Source organism: Sylvia atricapilla, chromosome 1, assembly GCF_009819655.1.
Source record: "Sylvia atricapilla isolate bSylAtr1 chromosome 1, bSylAtr1.pri, whole genome shotgun sequence".
In the NCBI taxonomy this organism is placed as follows: Eukaryota; Metazoa; Chordata; class Aves; order Passeriformes; family Sylviidae; genus Sylvia; species Sylvia atricapilla.
Window position 1 is genome coordinate 61352350 of NC_089140.1, and position 24445 is coordinate 61376794.

Here is a 24445-nt window from a genome sequence, read left to right on the forward strand (position 1 = left end):
ACTCCTCTTTTCCAAAGGTGATTCAATTATACGATAGTACCACATCCCAAAGAATACTGAAAGCACTTTATTACTGAAGTAAAAGCTCTGTGGTTTCATTTTCAAGGTAATGCTTGGTAACTGTTTAACAAGTCAGCCACCAGTGGATTTAACTCTTCAGACCGGCTCAAATTTAAACAAAATAATCATTGCTTTTTTCCATTCTGCTTAATACTGTGAAGTAAAAAAACAACCACCAAACCCTCAGCTGTGTCTGTGTAATTCATACACTTTGGTCCACTATGCTTCCTCCACTGACTTTAATAAAGGTCTTAAGGCTTGCCTTAGAGCAAATAAACTGTGATATTTTTAAGAATATGGTATATTGAAACCTGGAAATTTTCAGGTTTCAAAGGGCACTGGAAGTCAGCTCCAGCAACAGCATCCTTTTCTTTCGCCCCTCATGCCACAGCCAATCAAATCACCCTCAACTGAAGGAAGGTTTAAATGTTGTATAATGCAAAAAGATGAACAGGAGGGGGACATGGCAGGAAGCTTCTCTGCTCCTTTTTCCAAGAGAAAGGCAACAGAGTCTAGATATTGATACTGACCTATTGAAAACATTTATGAAAATCATTGATTTTTAAAGATACATACCCCTATAATACTCAAGCCTTTCAGGTACTCCTGGCGAGGTTGGGCTTGTGGTACACAGCCTGCTAGAACAACTTTCTTCTTCCCTTCCTGGGCTTTCCTAAAAAAGGACAAACAGTGTGTCAATTTTTTTTTAATTATCATTTCGAACTGCAGAACAATCATATTAGGCATGTGACAACAGAAAATAATCACAATGAAGACCTCGCCAAATCAGAAGCAGCTTGTAGCATGTTTGAGCATCAGAAACCAAACAAACCAACACACCAAAAGAACCCCAGATGAAGCTACAGCACACCTTGTTCAGTTTTAGGAGTATGTATAGAGACAATGAGCCTGCTTATCTTGGACAAAAACACAACCTTGAAAGGCCTAATGAAGTTCATTTAACTTTAATTGCCAAAATGGTGGAAGAGAAACTGGCCAAGAAAAATGGGACAGAGTAATTACCTCCAACTCAAGAAGTTACACAGAATGCAAGGGACAGAGGACAGGATGCATGCAGGAACCCCTAGCTCAGAACAGACACATTTATGTAGTACCAGTCAGAACTGACCAGTTATATCAGTCTTCTGAAGTTTACTTAAAACGTTTATTTACTTTGATATGCAGTTACTTTAAAACGTTGAAGTATTTAAGCATATTGAGCACTTAGAAGCTTTAAGTACTTGCCTCTGGCAGAGAAACATTTGTCTGGATATAACCTTACATAGTTCCTTAGCTTTAATGGCTTTAACCTCAGCATCAAGCAGGAAATCAAAGCACAAAGATTAAATGGTTAACACTGTTCATTTCATTAGTAACGTTTTCACTCACTTTGAATTCAACAGTGAGTATCAAGCCAGCATTGAGTCTCAGAACTAATGGAAGGCCTGCACAGAACCAGCATCACGCAACACAATGCGATGCAAAACCTGCTAATGTTCATTAAACTTTGTAGATCACCTATTAGCACATTAGCCCAACACAACTCCTGCATTACAAGTGGAAAACATGAAAGAAGGAAAGTGCTGAATAATTTTAGGAGATTTGCTAGGTCTAACGTATTATGGGTTGCTCCAAGAACGATCTTCTATAGTTGCATGTTGCATCACAACCTCCTGGAAGGCTTCTGTCAAACTGGAACCAGGAATCTTTTCTCCAGCAATGAATGAATTCATGTAGTGTTTACCATTATGTTGGAATAGGCTAAGAACACAACTTTTCAGAAAAAATATCCACAATACACAGGTACTTTGGCATTTTTATACTCTTCAGTTTGCTTGAGCTGTCTCCAAGATGAATGCACTAAAGGAAGTGATGCTCGACAAGCACATGGATGCTTAATGAGTGTCTGTTGATCTCCAGCAAAGTCAATTTTAACAAAAGATCCCAAACCAACCCAGAGTGGTACCACAGACAGTTTCCCTGCTCAGAATTTTCACTTCACGCTTGTAATACAGAGAAATCTACTTACAATTTACAGCTCAAATGAAAGCTCATAATAACACACAAATTGTAATAATAAAGGCGATTGTAATAATAAAGGAGATCACAGGCCATTCTGTCAAACACCTTGTGTTGGCTGCTGCACTAAAATGAGGTATTTTTAAGGAAAGAAAGAAGCACAAGTGAGAAGTAACAGGAAAATGGATTATGATTGTTACTTCATATCCAATATAAATGCAGCAAATGTCTATAAAATATCTGATTTTTTTTTTTTTTTTTTTTTTTAGTGGGACTTTCAGGACATGTTCAGACATTGACCATACAGATCTTTGTTGGTCCTCTACTTGCACACTAAGTATATAATATAAATGTACATTTTTCATCTCTTCCTTGATAATATTTCTCTGAGTAAAGAACCATGTAAAGAACTACAATAAAATGCTAATTTAGTGTATTTCTTAGGCACAGAACATAGAAACATGTCTCCAAAACACAAAATCCCTCTTTTCGTTCAGTGTTATTTGAGCGTTTTGCAAAATTTCAGTAGAGGCTACATACTACACATTCAAGAAAAAATAAGAAAATAAAAATCATACTTCATGCATTACTTAAAAATGTCACACAGCACCATGTGACACTCAAAGGGTAAAATCACTACTTATATAGTCTAACAGACTCGACCTAATGCCTGGAGGCAAGACAATAAGCCCTGTCTCCAGCAAACAAAGCACACATCCCTAGGCAACTTGGCATCTGGTATAATCTGCTGCAAGCAACAGCCTGCTCCATCTACTTGAAAACCTGTGAGCACTACAGAAGAAAAAGCTTTTATTCAAGTCTTTTTATCTGAGAGAAAAAAAATAAACAAAGTTTCCCTTGACACATTAAATGGCATTTTAATGCTATTTCACAGCTTTAACATTTTGCCATATCTTCTGGGACTATAACTAGAGCTAGGGGAGAAAAATTTAAAATTAATATTCTTCATAATAAGCATCGCCTTCATTTAACTTTTTAGAAGTTGTACAGGTCTCTACAGAGTAAAGAATTTTGTACACTCAGATTTTTTTTCTTTAAAATGCAATTAAATGGAAATTCCAGAACTAAATTTTAGCCAATTTTCATTACCTTCATAATATACCGCACAATACATAAAACCCACCCTAAATGAAAAGCCATTGTAAGGATTTTTTTTTTGCCTTGTTTTCATGAAATAACTTATTAAAATATGCATTCCAGTGCTATATTGTCACCTCCTTTAAATATTGTTTAATGAGCCCTACTCATATTAACAAAAGACTGTAAAAATTATTCTTCAGAAATCTAGTTAGCACAAGAACTGTACTAGAAGAGCTTTTATTCTTCAAAAACATGAATAGTAAGGAGAATAATACCTCATGGAATATAGTAGGTGGCATGAATAAATACATCTTCTCTTTTAGAACCCTTTACGTTTTTAAGTTACATGAACCTTACCTTGAACTTTCAATTTAATTGACTCATGAAACATCTTCTAGAAATACTCCTTTCTAAAAGCTACTTGCAAGACATACATCTGAATAAAAATTTAATTAGAGCAATTTTTTTTTTAGAAAGGAATTATTCAAGCTACTTCCCAATGAAACAAATGGGTGGAGAACAAAAAACAAGTAGAAAACAACAGGGGCTTGAAATGCTGCATACAGCACAGCATTTGTACAAAATCACAAGATTTATACTCTGTTGCAGAGATAATTAAATATGTTCTATGTATTCTGCCTTTAAAAAGGAAATTTGGGAATGTAACTGGAGAATTTCTGCCTTGCTCATGCGCACTTTTATTTATGTTAGGAACCCTCTCAAACTGGAATGTTTTTCTCACAATTCTTTGTCATTTGTTGCACGGTTCCTCTCAATTTTATTTTTTAAGCTCCAAGAAAATTTAGTCAGTAATACAATAAAGACAGAGAAGCACCTCCCACCCTCCATAAGCATTTGCTACATCAGGGCTGTGTGTATAGCAACACTGCTGGATACCATGGCAGCCAGTGCAGGAAGCTGTTCCACTTTTTCATGACTCACACAGATACTCGGGTGGAACCACCAAGAGAAAAAAAGTTAGGGACGTTTCCCTGAGGTTCAAATCTAAGGAAGGCAATAAAAAAGTGAAAGCAGAGAAGACGGGCCAAGTCCAACAGAAGACAATCTGTGATACTGAAAGCAATTGCTGACTTGGTGTTTGCTAGAGCCAAGAGGAGCCAGACCACCACTGCTTGCCTGCTCATTTCCCTTTCCATCAGCAGAGCTGCCCACTGGACTTTTGTAAGCTGTGAGCTCTTAAGTAACTCCCAGCTTTCAGGGAGCCACCACTACTCCCCACCAAGGGATCCCAGTTGCACAGGAAGGCTTAACAGGCCTCTGAAATAAAAAGCAGTCTGGTCTGCAGGGAGCAAAGCTGATAAACTACAGACTTGTCAGCATGAAATATGCAATTTGTAAAGTGCTGCTCTAGTACCAGATCTGTGAAACCAAGTATTTTGCTTGCAAACCCCACATTTTTTCCCCCAAAACCCACTGTTGGTAGAATTAAATAATGAAGAAGTGTATAAACAATGAGCAGAAGGTTGCCTGCAGCAGGATTAAGTAACAGTCAAATACAAGAGAAGAATCAAGACAAGAATTTTTAAAGAAAAGCAAGAAATTAAGGAGGAAAGTGCTTTATAGTGAGCTTCTTCAGCTTTGTATTGATAGCACTTGGGAAATGTTCATAAAATAAGAACTATTTCTAATGCTAAAGTACAATAGGAAATAACTTTGTTAGCTGACATGAAAAAGTAATTATTTCAACATGAATCCTACTGGACATGTGACAACTGACCATCCACGAGCTATTCCCACCAAAATGCAGCACTCACCTCCTCACTGTTGTACCTGAACAAACCTGGCAACTTTCCCATAAGATGTGTATACTTAAATTGAATTGTGCAATGCATCATTGTAGTCTATTCATACCATTCTCATGGCCTCCCATTACACAAAATCCACGACAGTCCCTATCAGGTGTTTTAGAAAGGTGTGAAGACATAAACAAAGGGGAGCTTTGTGTCTAGAAGTACCCAAAGAAATGTCAGTACACATGAAAAAGTTCTGCTACAGCAGTTCTAGCTAAATACAGTATTAGCTGGGTATATGATGAGATCAGGTTCCCAACAGTTATAAAAAGTAAAATTCAGGAGATACTACTTCCCAGGCTGTAGAAATGGTGTTGTGATGTCTCTGGGGAAAAAGAAATGCTATTTGGCTGAAGATGCAGATATGTGGAAGATCTTCCAACTCTCTCATCTGCTGAACTAATCAGCAGAAAGCCACAAGTTTTAAAGAGAGTGCAACATCCATGGAATGAAAAGCTGATACCTACATAGCATTTGGAATATATGCCTGAAAATCCATACAATCACACAGCTATTTTCTGTTTAAAAATTACAAATGGCAAGTTGAACCGTGGCTTTACAGGCTTCAAGCTAATGCAGTGTCTCATTAGTACCCAAAGGCTCGCCTCCCATCCGCTCTGTCTGCTGTTGTTGCTCTTACCTTTCTCCAACTTCGACGCCCCCTCTTTCTCACTTCTGGCCATCTGGTATCACTCCTCCTCTGCTCCACAGCCCCATTTAACTCACTGATACGGGAGAAATTTATTGAGCCAAGACTGGGGGGTTTTAACCATTTTGTTCCATTAAGTTAGCTCATGGGAGAAGGGATCCAGCAGAACCAAAACAGAGGGGAAATGAAAGCTGTTGGGAAGGGAACAGAAAAAGAGAAGGACACGGGAACTCCTTGCTTTATCTCTATATTCATGAAAGTCTCATGAAACCTTTGAGGTCGCAATATGCTGAGCAGAGTGGGTGAGTAAGAAGCAAAAAGGATATTAGAAACTCATAAACTTCTGCTTCCTACGTTAGCGACAACCCCATAGACAAAGGCGTGTGGAAAACCTGATGAAAACTTGTCAGCATTATTAATCAGAGCAGAGCTACTCAAGAGTCGGCTTTCTTGTGCACTTCCACAGCCCCCAAAGAATTACCATAATTTATCTGGGAGGCATGTGAACATGCAAAGTTCATTTGAGGATGCTTATGCTGATTACTGAAGTTTACTGAACTGCTCTTGGAGCACCAGCCTCTAGCAAAGACCGGCCTCTCACTGCCAAGCTGCATCCGCCAAACTTGTCAAACAGCATTTCCTGTGGCAAATACCATCAGGTAACACGCAAACATTCCAGGGCAAAAATAAGTGGCATGTCCTCCTCCTGACAAAAGTGAGCGCATCTTCTCTGAAAATACTTCAAAAAGATAAAAATGCTCCCTCTGTCAAACTCCAAACCAAGGTTGTGAAGACATGCTCCAAGCAAAACTTAATAAATAAAAGCAGAAAAATATCCTTCCCTGAGAGAGTTTTTTTATAGCAGGTGAAATGTCAGCTCTGAGAATAACCCCAGGATTCACATGCTACATACCAAATTACTCCCCAAGTTTCTGAAATGAATGGAAACTTGTTTTCACCCAACTACCTGGCAAGCAAGAGAAGTGACTGCAGCTTTGTCTGCAAAAGGCAATCTGAATTGAAACTCTAGACCCAGTCAAATTGGTGCCTGACTTTTACTCAAATTTTCTGTAAATGTAACTTTATAAGCAGCAATTAAAGATGCAACAGCTATTCCTGGCCAGTCATTACTCACACAAATATAGCATGTTAGTGGTAATAATGGTCTTTTCTTCCCACAAAGGCTTTCAAATTAATAGTTCAAAGACTTCATCAAACTGAAAAATCAGACCAGAATGTATTCAGGAAGAAAATGGGATGAAGGAACAAATCCTCTATTTCACCTTGGCCCTGGCTAGTAATTTTTGTAGCCCCAAGCAAGGCTGAATTGATCAACACAAGAGAGAAACTTCCAGAATGTCTTTTGGTCAGGCTAGGTAAAAATGGTTACATGCCAGTTCCTGTCCCTCCAGATGATTAAGGAAACAGATTTTTAAAAATCAATATACCACAACTTTAAAGCAAATCTGAAAAACCCATAATTAGTAGTTATCAGCCTTACAACTGTTCTTAAAAGGAAAGTGTAATTAATGACAATCTGCTCCTTAAAAAAATTCATCTTGGCTGCTGGCAGACAGATTTTTACTCGTTGGCTAAAAAGCAGATATATTTTAAATTGTAATTTTTTTTTCTTATACTTGCAAAGTTGTTGGGTTGGGGTTTTGGTTTGGGGTTTTTTTTTCCCTTTTTCTGTTTATTGAAAAGACTGAGGGACCTTGTAATGTAACAGAAAATACTAGAAATAGCATTTGTCCTCCCAAGCCTGTTGAGCAGACTGGGGCCTGGCAATCTGCTCAGGGAGTGCCAAGACACCCACTCACTGGTTGAAACCTCCCCCAGCTCTTGTCAAGTGAACAGCACAGTCTGCCAGGACTTGTTAGACACTGACAAACCTTCACTGCCTAACACAGGTGACATCCATGAGCTGGAGAAGGTATTCACTAGGACACCGAGAGAAAATTTCTTTCTGCAGTATTTTGCAAGTGTTTAGGCTCCCACCATTCTTCAGATAAAACAGTCATCAGGATTTGCCTTTGCTGCTCTACAAATTTGGGATTTATCAGCTTTGGTTTCAAGCACATTGTTGGTAGGATACACTACTGTGCTCCTCAACTCCTTTTCTTCCTCCCTGCTTTCAGTGCTCATCTTCAGCTCTCTGCTGACAGCATGAGTATCCTCAACTTCTCTGAGGCACAGAGTACCCAATACACTGAAGTTCTGCCCACTCAGTCCTGCAAAAGCAGAGGCTGCTGAAAGCCAAACCACCAGGGAACTGCTGCAGGTGGCAAAAACTGGAATTGCCTTTAAAAAAAAAATCAGCAGTTTCTAAACATCCTTGAATCTTTATGTCCTTTAGCACATAGATGACAAGTTGTAGTAGGGTTGTAAAAATATTTCACTGTCTTTCTACATCTCCAGTTGTATGCTAGACTTTCTTCACCAAGAATCTAAGAAGCTATAAATGCTGAGAGAGTTTTCAGAAGCAGAAATAGCTCCAAAGCCTTAGCAGAAATTTTTTCCTCTCTGCCTTCTGACATTTCTTTCCTCCTTTGTGCAATTCTTTTCACTTCTTTCTACTATTTCAAAAAAAGGCAAGACTTCATGCTCCCCCTTCAAATGGGGAAACTTAATCCTATTCTGAATTTATTTTTTGCACATCTAGATGTTAAAAGGTACACTTGTCCCAAAAACAGTGAAAGGTAATCTCCTATAAATTTACTTCAAAAGTGACATGAAACATTTGACAGATTAGAGAAACAGAAGTGAAAATCCTAATAGTGAACTTTTATATCAACTACACAGCTTTTATGCTACTCCTCTGTTTTTTCAACATATATTTCTGTAGGAATGAGAACATTCTATCATAGTATTTATAGCTTATCTCTTTTTTATATTTAGTTAACTGACAATTTATTCTACTTCAACTTCCTAATCCTACCCCCCTCTTAGTTCTATTCATATCTTAAAAAAAAAAAAGAAGTAGTGCAGTTTAGGGCACAAAATAATGATTGTAATTAATGTGTGAAATACTACACTGCCTCTCAGGTTCAAAGTACAGGCAAGCTTCAAGTTACATGTATGCATGGCCAATGGTTGTAATAGAAAACCCTGTTGATACAATGACTAAAAAATGAAATTAGTGTTGAATGAAAATAAATAATCCACTCCCCCCTGCCCCCAGAGGTATAGCATGCTTCTCACTAACAAAATCTTTAAAGGATTTGTTCTAGATGGTTATGAGTACTTCTCCAGGGTTTTTTTGCTAAGTATAACACACCAGGAATCTTCTTTCATAGGGTAAGGATGGTGAAAATCCAGAAAAAATAAAGCAGAATTTACATGGACTAAACACACAGAGCAGTACATGATACCAAGAGTGTCTTACCAAGTCATCAGAGCAAAACCTCTGCACCATTCCATGGTGTGTCTGACATGAAATATTCTGATAAAAAAATCAAGGATAACAAAGGAACTAACAGCCAACTCATTTTTTCTTGGACTCCTCCAGGGCAGCTGAGGAAGAAAACCACAGACCTGAAAGGCAGCCAAAATTCTGAACATCCAGGCTTTTTTTTGCTCAAAATAAGGTGGCTACAACTACTACATGAAAGAAACAAAAATAACTTCTTGGGAACCACTAAATACAGTTTTCATCCTATGTGCACAGAAGACTGTCAGAAGTTATCCAACAAAGAAAAGGAAACAAAATTCAATGAAGTAATTTTTCAGAACAGTAAGCAGCATGTTCTTTTATCCTTATGGAATACTATACAAGCGGCTCCACTGTGGCTAGTTTTTGTGAGGAATTATGAAATAGATAAGGACTATAATATAGTGTGATAAAACAAAAACAAAACAAAACCCAAAAACACACATACACACCCCACCCCCACTCCCAAAAAAAAAAAAAAATAAAAAAAAAAAAAACCACAGAGGAGAAAACTTAAGAGAGATTTCACTCCTCAAGACTGGAACCTTCATTCTGTCCTAATTGCACTGTATCACATTTTGCATAACCTTTGGGTTTTTGTTTGCGTTAAATTCTTCCAGCAAGCACTTCCTAATCAAAACAGGTAAAAACTGATCACAGGACCTAAATAGCAACAGAAATCATCCACTAGCCTCCTACAAGCCTGACTCATGACAGCCTGATCATTTTAGCAGTTCTCCAATGGACCTGCTCCAGTCTTCTTTTATCCCTCAACTGCTTCTGCTACACTCAAGACACAGCAATTCAGGTGAAGCCCCACCAAGTAAAAAGTAATAAATGCCTTCTCTCAATATCCTGTTCATGTTTTACTTACTCACAACTGAGAATGACTCATGAGAGTTGGCTTATGTTTCTGGGTCTTCACCACACATCCCTCATTCTTTGCAACAGGCCACACAGCCACCACTTATCTTAGTAAATTATGAAGAGGCTGCAACTAACTCTTCATTGAGATCTTTAATTTCTCATTTTTTCACAGAACACCTGAAACAATGGTAAAGATCCAAACAATTCTCCAGGGACTACATTTTGACATACAATTCATTTGTATGGTTTTTGTATTGCTAGAGCATCTTAGTGGTTTCTATGCTCACAGAAATTCATCACAATCCCTGAAAGCAACAGACTCCTACACTGCTTTATATGCTTTAGAAGGGCTTTGCCCCACACACTACAGTACAAATGGAAGAGATATTACTATCATATTTCCTTCAGAGACTTAAGCTTTGGGTCTGTGGTTACATATAGAGATTCAAAAGTGTAATCCTGCTTTTGAAAAAAAAATATTTTGTCTTTTTCTATTCAAGCATTTTAACTACAGTATCAAGGGTGACTGGAATGATGACTGCACTTCACTTTTGCCTGTAGAGCTGGGAAAATTCTCCACTTATGTTGTCACTGATGCTTAAGCAGGGGAAGGGAAGAAGAAGCTGTTAGAAAGGTGGAAGCTCAAAAGTGCATCAAGCAGCGTAAGATGGCTTTAGTGCACTCCCACTGTGAGGTGGGACTGTTCAGAGTAGCTACATCTGCTCCTTGCCTACAATTTATGCAACACGCTTCCTTCCATTCTGGTTTAGCTTTTTGATGTCTGTGGTTGGGAAAACATTTCCTGGGTGGTTGCTGAGAGGAAGAAGAGAAAAAGACAAGTTCTAGAAGTAGCTCTGAGAAATTACCAGTGTAGACATCTAAATCTAGTTCAAAATGTATTATTTAGAGAGCTAAAAATTGTAACTTCTGTCAGAGCTGAAGTGGTAATTTCTCTAAGCGTATTAGCTTGCCTAAGAATGTTTCCTAAAATAACCAAGATATCATTCTAGTAGTTTTCACAATAGATGACCTTCTAGAAATTTAACACACCACCAGGGAATTTATAGAGATAATATTAAATGTATGAGTTCCTGTAAGTTTAAGGTGATATGCACATCCGAAAGGTCAGAACAATTTAAAGGATTATAGCAACAAAACTTTTAATTTCTATCAGACAGCAATCCAATGTGGGTTGAATACAGCACGAAGCCTGACAGAGTTCAAGGAGCATTTGGACAATATTCTTGGGCACATGGTGTGATTCTTAGGGATGGAGCTGTACAGGGCTGGGAGTTGGATTTGATGATCCTTACAGGTCTCTTCCAACTCAGTATAATCTGCGTCATTCTCTGTGTGTGAGTGAACATAAATAACTGCATGTGACAACAGCTACTTCATTCCCAAAGTTTTAGTTCCTTTTATCCTCTCCAAATTTTCCATAAAATTTAAGTCTATAAGAAGCATACCACCATCTTAACAGTGATCCTTTACCTGCACATAGATGGAATATTCTACTTTTGAAGAATAAGCAGGCTCTAACTCTGCACAGCACTACATATACAGTATCTAACCAGCAGCAGTAACTCTCTGAGCACAGTAAATCACATGTAACACTTCTCCAGGATTTCACAGCTTTGTCACCCATCCCAGTGATCAGGAAGGTCAGGACAAAGACCTCAGTGCAGTATGTTATTGATCTCTTTAAAGCTAATAATTGATCAGAAGAGTAATGAGTCATTTTTAAAGGTAACTTTGCAAGTTCTAGGCAAAACCACCTAGGTGCTTTACGGATCAAGCCTCTGTAACCATCTCTAACCTTCTTCTCAGTCTTGTTTCTGATGCATGAACACCCACAGGTGAGAATGGTAAATGGAGGCAGACTCCAGCTGAATGTTTGTGAGGCTCCCAGACTATCCTTGTGCAATGGATTCATCCCTGCATTAAAGTTCTAATGAAAAAGGCCCTCCTCATTAAAGTTCCTTCCCTGGACTTCAGACACATATTAAATTCATACCAAATTTGTAACGTTCAAGTTTCTCTGTAACATATAAACTGTTCATAACAATGAACCTTTAAATATAATATCAACCTTTAAATACCTCTAAGAAATATGAGTTACTTAAACAGCACTTCCTATGCAACCACTCCATATTTTTAATTCATTTCCATTTTTTATATGACATGCATCTCTGCAGAATTCAAGACATCTCACACCAGGAAACTATACTAAATAATGCAGGAATCTGCATCAAGCTCACTTAACTCAAAATTCTACTGAATCTCACTGGACACTGTCATCCTGTTATGAAACTCCAGAAAAGAAATCCCTCTGCTCCCACCAGCAATTTCAAAGAAATTCTCTTCTACGGCTCCCAAACACTGCAGAATTTGAGAGGGTGGAAGAAGCACTAACTGCACAACTTACGGCTTTGAAATTTGCTCTAAAAGATTTCTCATGCCTTTCTTCCAAATTTTTCTAGCAACTCAAGTACATTTTTCAGGCTCTGATGGCACTAAGCATATTTTTTTTCTTTGAAATACTACTTCATTAATAAACATAATGATTTTTTCCTACCATCTACAAAGATTCAAAGTATGCAATAGGCAATTGAGCCTTTTTTTCTGAACAGTCTGCACACAAGAAGATCTTTGCCTGTCAGCAAGCAGAAGTTTGTCTTTAAAACAGGTGTCAGAGGAAGGCAGAACTTTTCTTTTGAATAAAACTCAGATCAGGAAATTGAGCACTGCACTCCCTGAAACACCTTTCAAAATGTGTGCCCCATTCATCAACTTCTTACATCTCTTGTATCAACAACACACTCCAGGTTTCCCTAGAACTCAGAGGAGTGAAGTGTGTGTTAATCTTATTTAGGATGATACAAATGGCTGTATGTGTGAGATACAGGCCTACCTGTATCACTAGAAGGCAGCTTAATGCTTCAGCAAGGGACAGGACACATGAGCTTACATGCATACCTGTACTTCAAAATACACTACACAATTACAGAAGTTAAAAGGTAAGTTCTACATTGCTATTATAACAGCAACCTGATTTTTTAAGGTTTCTTAGATTTAACAGTGTAAAATAAGAAGGAAGCAAACATCTTAGGCTCCTAACCTGGTTTTAATGATACCCTTTGCTTAGAGCTAAACAGCGCTGAACTGCTCACTTGTCTTTTGTTTTGTTTTATTCTTTTCCTCAAATTAAAGCTTCTACCCTGTTTTGTGTCCTGATCATGGGTCAAGTGAAGGCCAGATCCACTCTGATGACCTTCAGAAGACTTGAGAGCCTGCATTCATTCCCCATGCACTCTCCTTAAAATGTTGTTACAGCTACATTCTCCCTCCCTACTCCCAGGAGCGTGCCAAAAATTGCTCTTACTTTCCGCCTCTGTTCACAATATATATCAATTTATTTCTGCCAGTATTTGCCACTTTCTGAAAAAGCTACCAGATGTTCCATGCAAGAGTGTCTTCTCTCTGATGGGAATTAGGCAGGCTCAGACAAGATCCTACAAGTAAAGCAAGGCTAGTGGAAGAGACATTGTATGACTATATTCATCCTGCTCTATGGAAATAGTTATATTTCAAACAACACTGAGATAGATGAACTGTAGTTTGAGATGTCATCAGTACCAGAAAATCACACTGTCAATAATGGAGATACCAAATTAGAAAACACAAAGACAGACACCCAGAATTATTTGCTGCACAAACTTCTCCCAAACTGTGCCTCTAACAACCTCTGCTTTAAAAAGTAACCCAGAAGAAAGCACAGATAAATATTTTTAAATATTCATACATTGGCTTTATCAATTTTAAAGCACAAAACCAGAGCACATGTGGTGTTCATAATGAGTTACAATATTCAATAGAACTGCTCAAGCTCTGAAAGTACATTAATAATTTGAGAGTTTGCACATAACTCTCAAAAGTTATAAATTTTAAGAAGCCAACTCCTTAATTTCATGTTCCATATTCTAAAATATGTCCACTTGACCTTGACATCAGAATGGACAATGATATTCCACATATTTTCAACTTACATACAGTTTAATTAAAATGCTACCAACCATTCTCATTCTTGGTATTCTACATCCCAGTATTAGAGAATCTGCAACACATTGACTTCATTTAATACTGCTCAATATAATACAAAATATCTTTATTTTTATTATGGTTTTTCTTTTTGCAAAACTGGACATAATAAAAGGGATGCATAAATTCAAAGAACCAGTTCAAGATGCCAATGTTTTCCTAAAACCAGTATTTGCTGACTGTTACTACAAAAAGAAGTCACGGAATGCTACTTTAGAGAAACCACTGCTGAGGCTATGGTCCACAGTCAGTGTCTATCCAGCTATCATCTTCCAGAATTTATCCATAAAACACACACTCAATTCCCAGGTGTACCACAGAAAGTGCTTGGGAGCTGTTGGAAAACCTGTCTTTTCTCTCCTGTTATTCTAAGACTCCTCAGTTGTACATACCCTTCCTTCCATAAATGCAGCACTCCACTTGCCACATGATCATCAGCCAATATCCCAGAAAGAACACAAATACCAGACTGGCAGTCCCGTGCAAACCCAAGCAACACTGGATGCTTTTTCCATGGTTATCAACAACAGTTTTCCCTTTGGACTATAAATAATGCTCCCCTATCTTTTGCTTAGCTTACAGATCTCTCTAGGACAAAGAGAGCTTAAGAGTGTATCAACAGTCTGGAGCATCTTGCTTTCCTGTTGTTATTGTTTCTCTTTTTATTATTCCAATATTAGCATTGCTCTGGTCTAATGGAATTTCCTCAGCATTATGACACTTGTTCGATTTCACATCCATCAATTATTATCACAGCAGATGGCATTTTAAACAGGTAGTACTTACATGCTTTGTATAAATTTATACAGGGAATACCAAAGATATGTAATAAATATACATCCTTTAACGTCACTTCAAAATTGGTAGGCTCTCTCTTCTTAGCTCTAATGCACATAGGCTTTCACTTACTCTTAGAGCTCTCCACTATACATACTCCCTTAATAACATTAGTGTTTCTGCCAAAATTCTGTCTTTCTTGCCCTTCATCTTGTAACTTCTGTCCACTTTCTTGTGGATATCTAAAAAAGCTGCCTTAACATCACCCTTATTCCACATCCCACTCTTCTTGATTACAGAATTGTGGACTACCTAAGAAACTGTTCTCACATAAAGCTCAGTGTTGTCTAAATTTTTCCTCTCTGACAATTTTACTGGCTTCTTTATTTCTTTCCAAATTACAAACACATTATCCACTGAGATAATCTCACTGATGACAATCAGCTTCATGAAATCCCTAATCCTTCTAAATCTATCAGTTTGAAACCCATTTATGATTCCATCTTCACCTGACACAGTTCAAAAATAGCTATCACCTTCTTCTAAACAGAAAAATGTTTACAGTAAAAATATAGGCATAATTAAAAGTGATGTTTTAAGTTTTCTAAAAAACACTGCTCAGTTCAGGAACCAGATGAACAGTCCAAACAGGTCAGAGGGACAAATAGTTGTGTTGGAAGGTACTTTGTAACACTGAACTTCTATCTGTCAAGCAAATCTCACTCCAGCAGAAGTTGCCCATCTGTTGCATGTAAAAATAGCAAAACCAGTTTGTTTGCATTCCCAGTAAAAGCTAATCACCGTGGGGGAGCAAGATACATCTTTGCTTACAAACAGGCCTCCTGGAAGGGTGATGTAGAAGTTACTATTGACAAGGACTCCTCAGAAGTGGTAGCAGGAGGAAAGAAGAGCTTCCCAGTTTTATTGAAAATCACCTGATGAGCTGTGATAACAGGGTGAAAACTGTGAAGGTCTTAGGAAAATTCAGTAAAACAACAACCTCAAAGTAAAATTGTATGGATTTATAGTATGAATTTCAGAAACTCTCATAACATCATCACAGATCATGGTTCTGCCTGGGGACAGAAGAAAACCTCTCTCTTTAGGAAGCTGAGGAAACTACTGTTTGTCCAAGGTTAAAAAAAAAGAAAAGCACTCTTGGTAAATAACAAATCTAATGAAATTATAGACTGATAATTAAGTAGCTGTTTTCCCACCATATAAGAAGTCATTTGCTTTCAAAAGAAAACCGGTTTTTGCCTTAAAAAATATGTGCCTGAGAAGCTAACTTGCTGAATCCTCCCAACTTCTTCCAAGACATATCTAAGTGCTGTTTAGAAAATACTCCAAAGACAGTAAATTATTTGAGAAGAAACACAAACACCACTGTATGGTATCAAGTATTTTTAAGCAAAGAGAAGCAGCACAGTGGCAAAGTTTCTAATTACCTGCTGTAACAAAAACCACACAACACTTGAAAATATCATGGGTAAGTGATCCCTAACAGAAAAAAGTTCATCTTTTTGTTACAACTGTTATCGAAACCAGAGTTTCAATTAATAATTTAACATACTTGAATGGTTAACACATTTATTACTCCATATTCTACATAATCAACAACCTCTCCTAAAGGAGGGCAATTACCAGCCATCAACTGTCTGAACATTTTAAGTTCATTTTATTCTTCTCAGAAGCCTGTGGTTATTGATGCAGGATCTCAGACACCATTACTTTCACAAGGATTTTGAATAGAGTGAACTTTTCTCAACCAGGAGAAGTAAAAGCTACAAAATCAGTTGACACAAAACACAGAAATCTAACTCTTGCCCTTGTGAGGCTTTGGAAAATTTGCCTTTCTAGCAAAGCAGTATTTACAATAAAATGAAAGCACTGAATAAGCTGAAGACTCGTGACAGATAACAGACGATTTTGATCTATGGTTGTGGTCAACATCTGATTTGAACTATGCCATTAGAAGACATCATTAGCAATACAACAGCTCCCAAGTACCAAAACAACTGACATTCACTCACAAGTATTGCTCACTAAATAAGAATTAAACGGAGCTCTGAGAATTCTAGTGAAAGATGAAGATATTACCACACCAAAGAACAATTCCTGGCATAAATAAAATTTTAGTTATGCAATGGTTTGGGTTGGAAGGAACCTTGAAGATCAGCTAGTTCCAACGCCCCTGTCATGTGCAGGGACACCTTCCACCAGCCCAGGCTGCTGAGGGCCCGGAACACTTCTAGGGATGGAGCATCCACAGCTGCTCTGGGCAGCCTGTGCCAGTGCACCACCGCCCTCATAGTAAAGAATTTGTTCTTAATATCTAATCTAAATCCACTCTCAGTTTGAAGCTGTTCCCCCTCGCCTTGTAGGAATGCCCTTGTAGATGGTGTCTCTGCATCTTCCTTGTACAAAAGATACCAGATGAAAGAAATTTTCCTTTTGCAGTATTTACTATATGCACACATACTTTCGTGAGTGTAAACAGTGATAAAGTGAGGGGGGAAAAGTAACTACTTCACATAAACATTATTATCCAATTCTAAAAAACACACAGTATGCGCCAAGTACCTGAGTAATACCACAAGACAAATGCAGAAGCTGAATTAAGAATTTCTAGTTTGCCAGAAAAATTCTGTAAACAACCAGCAATCAATATTTTTATTATTCTGAATGCAAAATCTCAACGTTTGTGTTCTTTTTTTTCCTGAGACCTAGGATACATTAAGACTGTACTGTTGCAGAAATTATTTTATGTCAATTTGGTTTAGAACTGAGGTCTCTCTCAAAAGGTGAAGCCATCTGTGATCTCTGACTGATGTGGTCTCAGCTGAATAGCCCATCTAACTCAGATTAGAATTCCTTGTCCCACAGCAAGGTGCACCTGTCCAAGTGTGGCAATTTAAAGTAGCAAGATGAAGCGGGGGCAACCCCATACCTTGGCTGCATGGGTGGACCGCTTCTGGAACGTTGCTTTCCAGCTCAGACCTGGCAGTGTTTACATTTAAAACTCACAGTGAGTTAGAAGCCCTTTTATCAGACTACAGATAAACCAAGAATACAGCTACAATGTGAAGCAGAAGAGCAATTTGTAAAATCTTACACAAAAACAAAACCACCATCCCTCAGACACCCTCTCAACAATACTGGATACAAGAGCTAGCCTCAGGGAAAAAAATTCTGAGATCAACCTCAACTGGTAAAACAAAATAAGAGGTCATGTCAGTTTGTACTTGCATGTTTAGTATGCTGTTAAACATACTTAAGATTTATTATCTTAAGTTTATTAGGCAAATTTGAGAGACCTTGAACTCCTCTTGCACTAACTGAGGGCACCTACTTTATTTGACTTGTGTTGCTTCTCACATGATCTCCTTCCTGTTAAAAAATAGGGTCTTGGAACTGACAAACAAAAAAACCCTCAGTAAGCAAGCAGCAGAAACAAAGAGCTTTGTAACTCTGTACAGAAACTATTTGGTAGCATAGCTACCAAGCACCTTCTGCAACACTGTATTTTTTTAACCTCAACATCATTAAAAAACAGAAGAGTGGACTAACACCAGGACGATTAATATATTCATTTTCCAGTAGTAATATAGTATGCCTAGGTAATACACAATATTTTTCACTTAAATCTTCAAGTGTTCTTTTAAATACTAAATCTCCTCATACCTCTCTGGTTAGTTCTTATCCACTTTTTATGGTTGCTCATACCTATACAAAGACTGGAGTGGACTGAAGGGACAGTAAAAGAAGAACTATTGTACCTGAAGTCTTTACTGTGAATCCTATAACCTAAGCCAACAGCATTCTCTGTTAACACACCTGATCTCCAATCCAACTCTTGAAACACTTCATTCACTTTTACAATGAAGGAAGAGTAAGGGGGAAGAAACCTCAAACTCCCATCCAAGAAAGTTATTGCTCTAAATTAATCAAGGATTACTGATACAAAACACATCATTTCAGTGCAAACAAACATGCTGGCAGTTGGGTGAAAGACCATCTCATGCATCCCAGTTATACTCAAAGTTATTTTTTATGCTGATTTCAACAAAGACGAGGTAACTGCTGAGCAAAATTTAAGAGTCTACTAGATTAAATGAAAGCTTAAGCTCAGAGAGGACTTCTCATTCAACGTTTTTCATCAAAACTCCATATTTAAAAGACATGAGCATTTAAAATCACTCATTCTGGATTGTCTTCCCTCTGTTCCCCATTATGTTAATGTGTTCCCCATTAACAACAGAAGAGATTGCATGAGTATTTCCAAAGAACACTTTGAAGACTAGTTCAGATACTTTTGCTGGAGGCTCCCTATTTCACTCTCACTTCTGATTTGCTTGGCAAAACTAGAAGGCTCATCAAACTCACCCTTGCTGTCAGTGTGCCAGGTACAAAGAGCAGGTGACACAGGGATGGGTAGAGCAGCAGGGATGCAAAGAAGGATGACCAAGAAGACAAGATATGAGGGATTAAGTATATTACAGGAAATGTTTAGTGATTTACCAATGCCTAGTGAGATCTGTCATCCTGCCTTCAAGTTTCACAAGTGCTATTGGAATCTATTCCCTTCAGGCTGACAATCTGGAATGACTCAAGGTAACTCAATTACAATGCTGTACAGGCTGAGTTCCTAAATGCTCTCCCAAAAGAGCTTGAAGAAGCTTTCCACCTTTGCAGAGTACCATCATAAGCTTTTAGCCTAATGCCAAAATCCAGAACAAGCAGCACTATCAAAAAAAAAAAAAAAAAAAAAAAAAAAAAAAAAAAAAAAAAAAAAAAAGCAGAAATATCACAAGTCTTCACCTGAAGTAAAATATTTGGGGAAACAACATATTTAAACAGTACACAAAATCACCTACAAACATATTAAAACACTAGAGGTGAGTAACGGATTATTGCTGATTTACTACCACTGTGATATTTAGCAATGTGTAAAACAAGTGAAAAATGCAACGAGTAGTGTAGGGGCATCCGTGGACGGCAGGGACAAGGAACTCTGCAGACCTGAGATATTCTAGAAACACGTGGTTCTATTGCAAGGGTCGTGGGTAAAGAGGGCTGCTGCCAGCCACCAGCCTCGGCTGAAGGGAAGCCCCAAAGAGAGAGGGAGAGAGAGAGGGGGTATGAGGTAAGGGAGGTAAGAAGAGTGCCGGGGTCAGGGCAGTAGGAGAGAGGGAGGTAGGAGAAGCAGAGGGAGAGAGCGGGCAAGAGAAGGGGCGAGAGGCAAGAGAGGAAAAAGGGGCGAGAAGAGGTGAAGAAGTAAGCGGTAAGAGAGCGAGGACCTTGTCCCAACACATATCTCCTTTTGTGCTGAATATTCTAATTTACAGTGACCAACCGGCCCAAGATACAAAACCTACAAACTTTGCATGTAACCTATGAGAACTATGAAATTACCATATCATCCTATATTCTAAGCTCTAAAGACTGCTCTTCTTATCTACTTTTTCCTTGATGCCTTGGCAGGGTGGAGATGGACTGCATTCTTGGGTCCTTTTGTTTTCTGTCCTTCAACCTGTCTCCAGCTAATCACCATCTTCCTGCCTGCCATGCCTCCATCTCAAAGCTGGCCTTCATTTCTATTTCACTCACAGGTTTTACATCTCCAGTATTTCTTACCAGACAATCATAGCCATAAGCCCTTCCTGTCCCATCTTTCCCAACATAGTGGTGTAACATTATTTCCTGGAGAGCAGGGCAGTCTTCCTCTACACAAAAGCAGGCTGTATCTCACATATTCATTTAGACTGCTGTGTAATAGCTGCACCTAACTAAGCCCCCGAAGTGGACTGAGTTCTCAGAATGCGAGACTCAGAATGACAAGTGCTCTACATTTCACAGCTCAACTAGTACAAAAGACTTAACATTTTCTTAAGACCGTGGTACGCAGAACTGCAGTTATCATCGACAAGACGTTTAAGACCCCTGTTCATGCTATTTCAGACTCAGCTTGATTTAAAACATTTTCCTTCAGGATGTTTGTGTTTTCACTGAGTGGTTACCTGGTCTGTATCTGTCAGCAGTTACTTGTCACTGCCTTAGTACTGCAAGAAATTTCCAACAAAAGACAGTGTCCTACCAAGTTACATATCAAAATAAGAAAAAGAACAAAATGTGTGGTAAGTGACAATTCTCATGAACTAAAGTCAATGAAGTATGACTTTTCATGTATCTAATAAGGTACTAATATTTTACAGAAATTTTCTTTGTTACATAAAAGCAATGCTGCTAGAAGAATATTATGCCCTGCAGAAATTGTAAAGAATATTTTACAAAACAATTAAATTGCTGTATATCTGTTTATCTCAAAGCATAAACACACTGTGAGGGTTATGAACTTACCAAAATGCATTTTTCCTGTAACTCCTGAATAAAGGGACTGCCCAGTACTGTCTAGATACTCCTATTCTGCATGTACAATAAGGCAACCAAAAGCAATGGCTACTTCATTCCTGCGATTCATTCCCAGGGAGCACACTGCCTAAAAGCCCAGTTCCTCCTACCTTACTGCTTACTTTCCTTCACTCCAGCTTTTTGACTTTCTCTTTGTGTTAACTTTTGCCACTCCAGTCCCAGAAAACCATGGGACTCAGAGGGAAACACAAACAAGCAGAGGATCTGAACAGGTGTCCAATGAGGAAGTCTACTGAAAGGAGAAGAGTAAGTTGCCAAAACTCACAAAAACGGTGGCCAGAATTATTTCCTTTAGACCCCATCAGTAGGCAGGGTTTTTTTTTGTTTGTTTTTAATGTAGTGAAATGCAGCATTTTAATCTATTTAGTAACATCTCTCTGTTGCACATGTACCTTCTACCTTCTCTTCATTCTCACTCAAAAATGGACAAAATTTCTAATTATTGTATGTTGTAGGTAAGCAATTGAAGACAAGAGGATCTAGGATCACTGTTGTATGAAGTCAACATGCCACCAGTATATATGTAAAACCAAAATTTCCAATGGGACCAGCTGCTGAGCTTCCTACCCAGTGGCCATTTTCAAATGAATCATGTTCATTACTTGTGTTGCTTGAAAACAAATACATGGGGTAAAAAAATCAGCTGAAGAGGCATAATTATTCACCATCACCACTGTGTAAACCTGTGCCTAAAGGGGAATTTTAAGTGCCTACATTTGGTCCTACAGATTTGAAAAGTTGGCCTCCAGAGCAGTGTATTGCTAGAGCTTGTGGGTTATCATTAAGGAGAAGGCAGATGACAGAAAAAGAGATCTTTCAGATTACTTCTATAAAGCATGGTCTTTGGCTTTCCTTCTCGGTTGTCAGTTGAATGAGTTATTACAATAAAATCCATGAAGCAACATAGATGAGATGAAGAGAGGTCGTAGGGAGAATTGGAAATAATGCATTTTTTGACCAAAAGCAATTCAGGTTTGCAAAATGGAAAGGTGATCAACAGATCACTGGTCAGCTCACAGGTCCAGCTACACAGGGATGGGTCATTTCTGGATGCATTTGCATTTACACAAAATGAGAACAGCCAATCCAAAACCTTAAAATCAGTTCAAAATAGATCTGCTCTTCTTATCTGTAAGTCTGTCTGAAGCTGTAGCTAGAAGTCTTGCAAAGCATTAAAAGCATTAGTGAGGAAAAAACCCACAGTAACCATAAAAAACGAAAATTAATATTGTTGTTTGCAATGTAAATCACAGAACCACAGAATGGTTTGGGTTAGAAAGGATCTTAATGATCCCAATCTCCCTGCCACAAGCAGGGACACCTCCCAGTAGCACAGGTTGTTCAGAGCCACATCCAACCTGGCCTGGAACACTTCCAGGGATGTTCCAGCACTTCTCTGGGAAACCTGTGCCAGTGCCTCACCACCTTCACAGTCAAAAATTTCTTCCTAATATGTAATCCAAACCTACTCCATTTCAGTTTGAAGCCATTTTTCCCCTTGTCCTGTCACAAACAGTAAGTAGTAAGTAGTCTTGCTCCATCTTTGTTGTGGGCTCCCTTCTGAGAGCTGCAATTTTTACCAGATCTACCCACACACACAGAGAATACACACAGATAATTTTGATACAAAAATCCTTACTTTCTCTGCCCTGTTTGATAGTTCAGCATTAGAGAATACAGCTATACTAATGGAAGCTATGAATTTTTTAATTTGGAAGTTAAAAAATTCAAATTTGAACAGTGGGACAGATGGGAAAACTGCTACACTTACATAAAACTGCATATTTCAAAGGCTGTTTTCTGGCATGATAATAAAAAAAAATAAATCTGCTAGAAACTATGCCAGAGGCAAGTGGAAATATAATCAAATCAGTGCCTGCAAAGCCCACCTTCTGAAGACAATTTGCTCTGTTCCCAAGCAAAAGACTGTCATTATCTTCTCAAATACCTACAGCAGGCTGTTAAGTTTAATGAATTTCACTGTTTGCAAAAGAGGTAACTGCATCACAGTAAGAGTTAATACAGTCTCTGTTATAAATAAATAACTATCTCTTGAAACATCCCTTAAAAAGCCGTAATACTTGGAATAACCTGGTAGCCCCTGGCTTACTTAGACTCCTAACAAAAGGCTCAACTTTAACATCACTACGAATTCATGGAAGCTTGCCTGTTAACCATACATAGCAGACAAATATTTCAGCATATCATGATATGCTGGAGCTGACTATCCCATTGCATACTAGAATAATCTTGTTATTTTAAAAAAAAAACACCACAGCTAAGAATGGTGCTGCTTCACATTTTATGTATCAGCTTTCATCTGAGGATCAAAAATACTTTCTTTGTCCAAGAACCATTTTTCTAGCCTCATATCCATAAGGTGGATATCCTTTATCACAATTTTACAACCCTGAAAAGTAAAGACTGACTTGTTCGAAGTCACTCAAGCAGTAAAACCAAAACCATGTTCCAAAATTCAGACCATCATCCTGTTGTCAAAAATTAAGCCAGCCTCGATTGGTGCGAAACAAGAGACAGACTGGCTGCTACTTTTTCCAGTTCAGTGGACAAAGCTTTCTCTTTAAGTGTGTTACAACATCGGAGCCAGCAGAGCCAAAAAACTGCCTAACATAAAATGAACCACATTCAGACTTTCACTGCCCAAGTGTTGCACAAAGCCTCCATCTCAGAAAGACGACTGGCACACATTCAAAGTGATGAGTAAACCTATCTCCTTCAATATGCCATTTCTGGTATGGCGTGAGGGACAAACAAAACCCTTTGTGCTTACAAGGGAGTGAGTTTGGGTTTGAATAACTCGGACTTCATTTTACCTGCCTCACATGACTGATTTAACTTTAGAAGGTTAAATCAAAGAAACCTATTAGGAAATAAGACAGTGTCAGGGACATTCTCTTTTCCAGAAGAAATACCAAAAAATGCGTAAGAGGCCAAATGAGGAGCTGTTAATCGTCTGGCTCCAGCCAGCTGGCTAACTTGTAACCCCAAGGCCAGACCTCGGGCTCAACCCACTGGGTCTGAGATGAAGAATTCACAGCCACCTGAGAAATAACTCAGGGATGCACCCAAAAAACAGACAGGCACACGCTCCTTTCCAAGTCCATGCTTGGCAACAACTCCATGGAAGTTTATTCACAATGTTTACACATCAAAACAGTTTAGCTGAGCCCAGCCACATTT

General features: G+C 38.3%; 1 protein-coding gene across 2 annotated transcripts in view; it reads right to left on the reverse strand.

The window, feature by feature from the left end:
• The window catches only part of CDKAL1 (CDK5 regulatory subunit associated protein 1 like 1), a 379742-nt gene that overhangs the window by 258944 nt on the left and 96353 nt on the right, over positions 1 to 24445 (reverse strand). For both annotated transcript variants that reach the window (XM_066323931.1, XM_066323939.1), the window contains exon 6: positions 637 to 733. In XM_066323931.1, coding sequence (XP_066180028.1) covers positions 637 to 733 — 97 coding nt within the window. The remainder of the gene's footprint in view (positions 1 to 636; positions 734 to 24445) is intronic.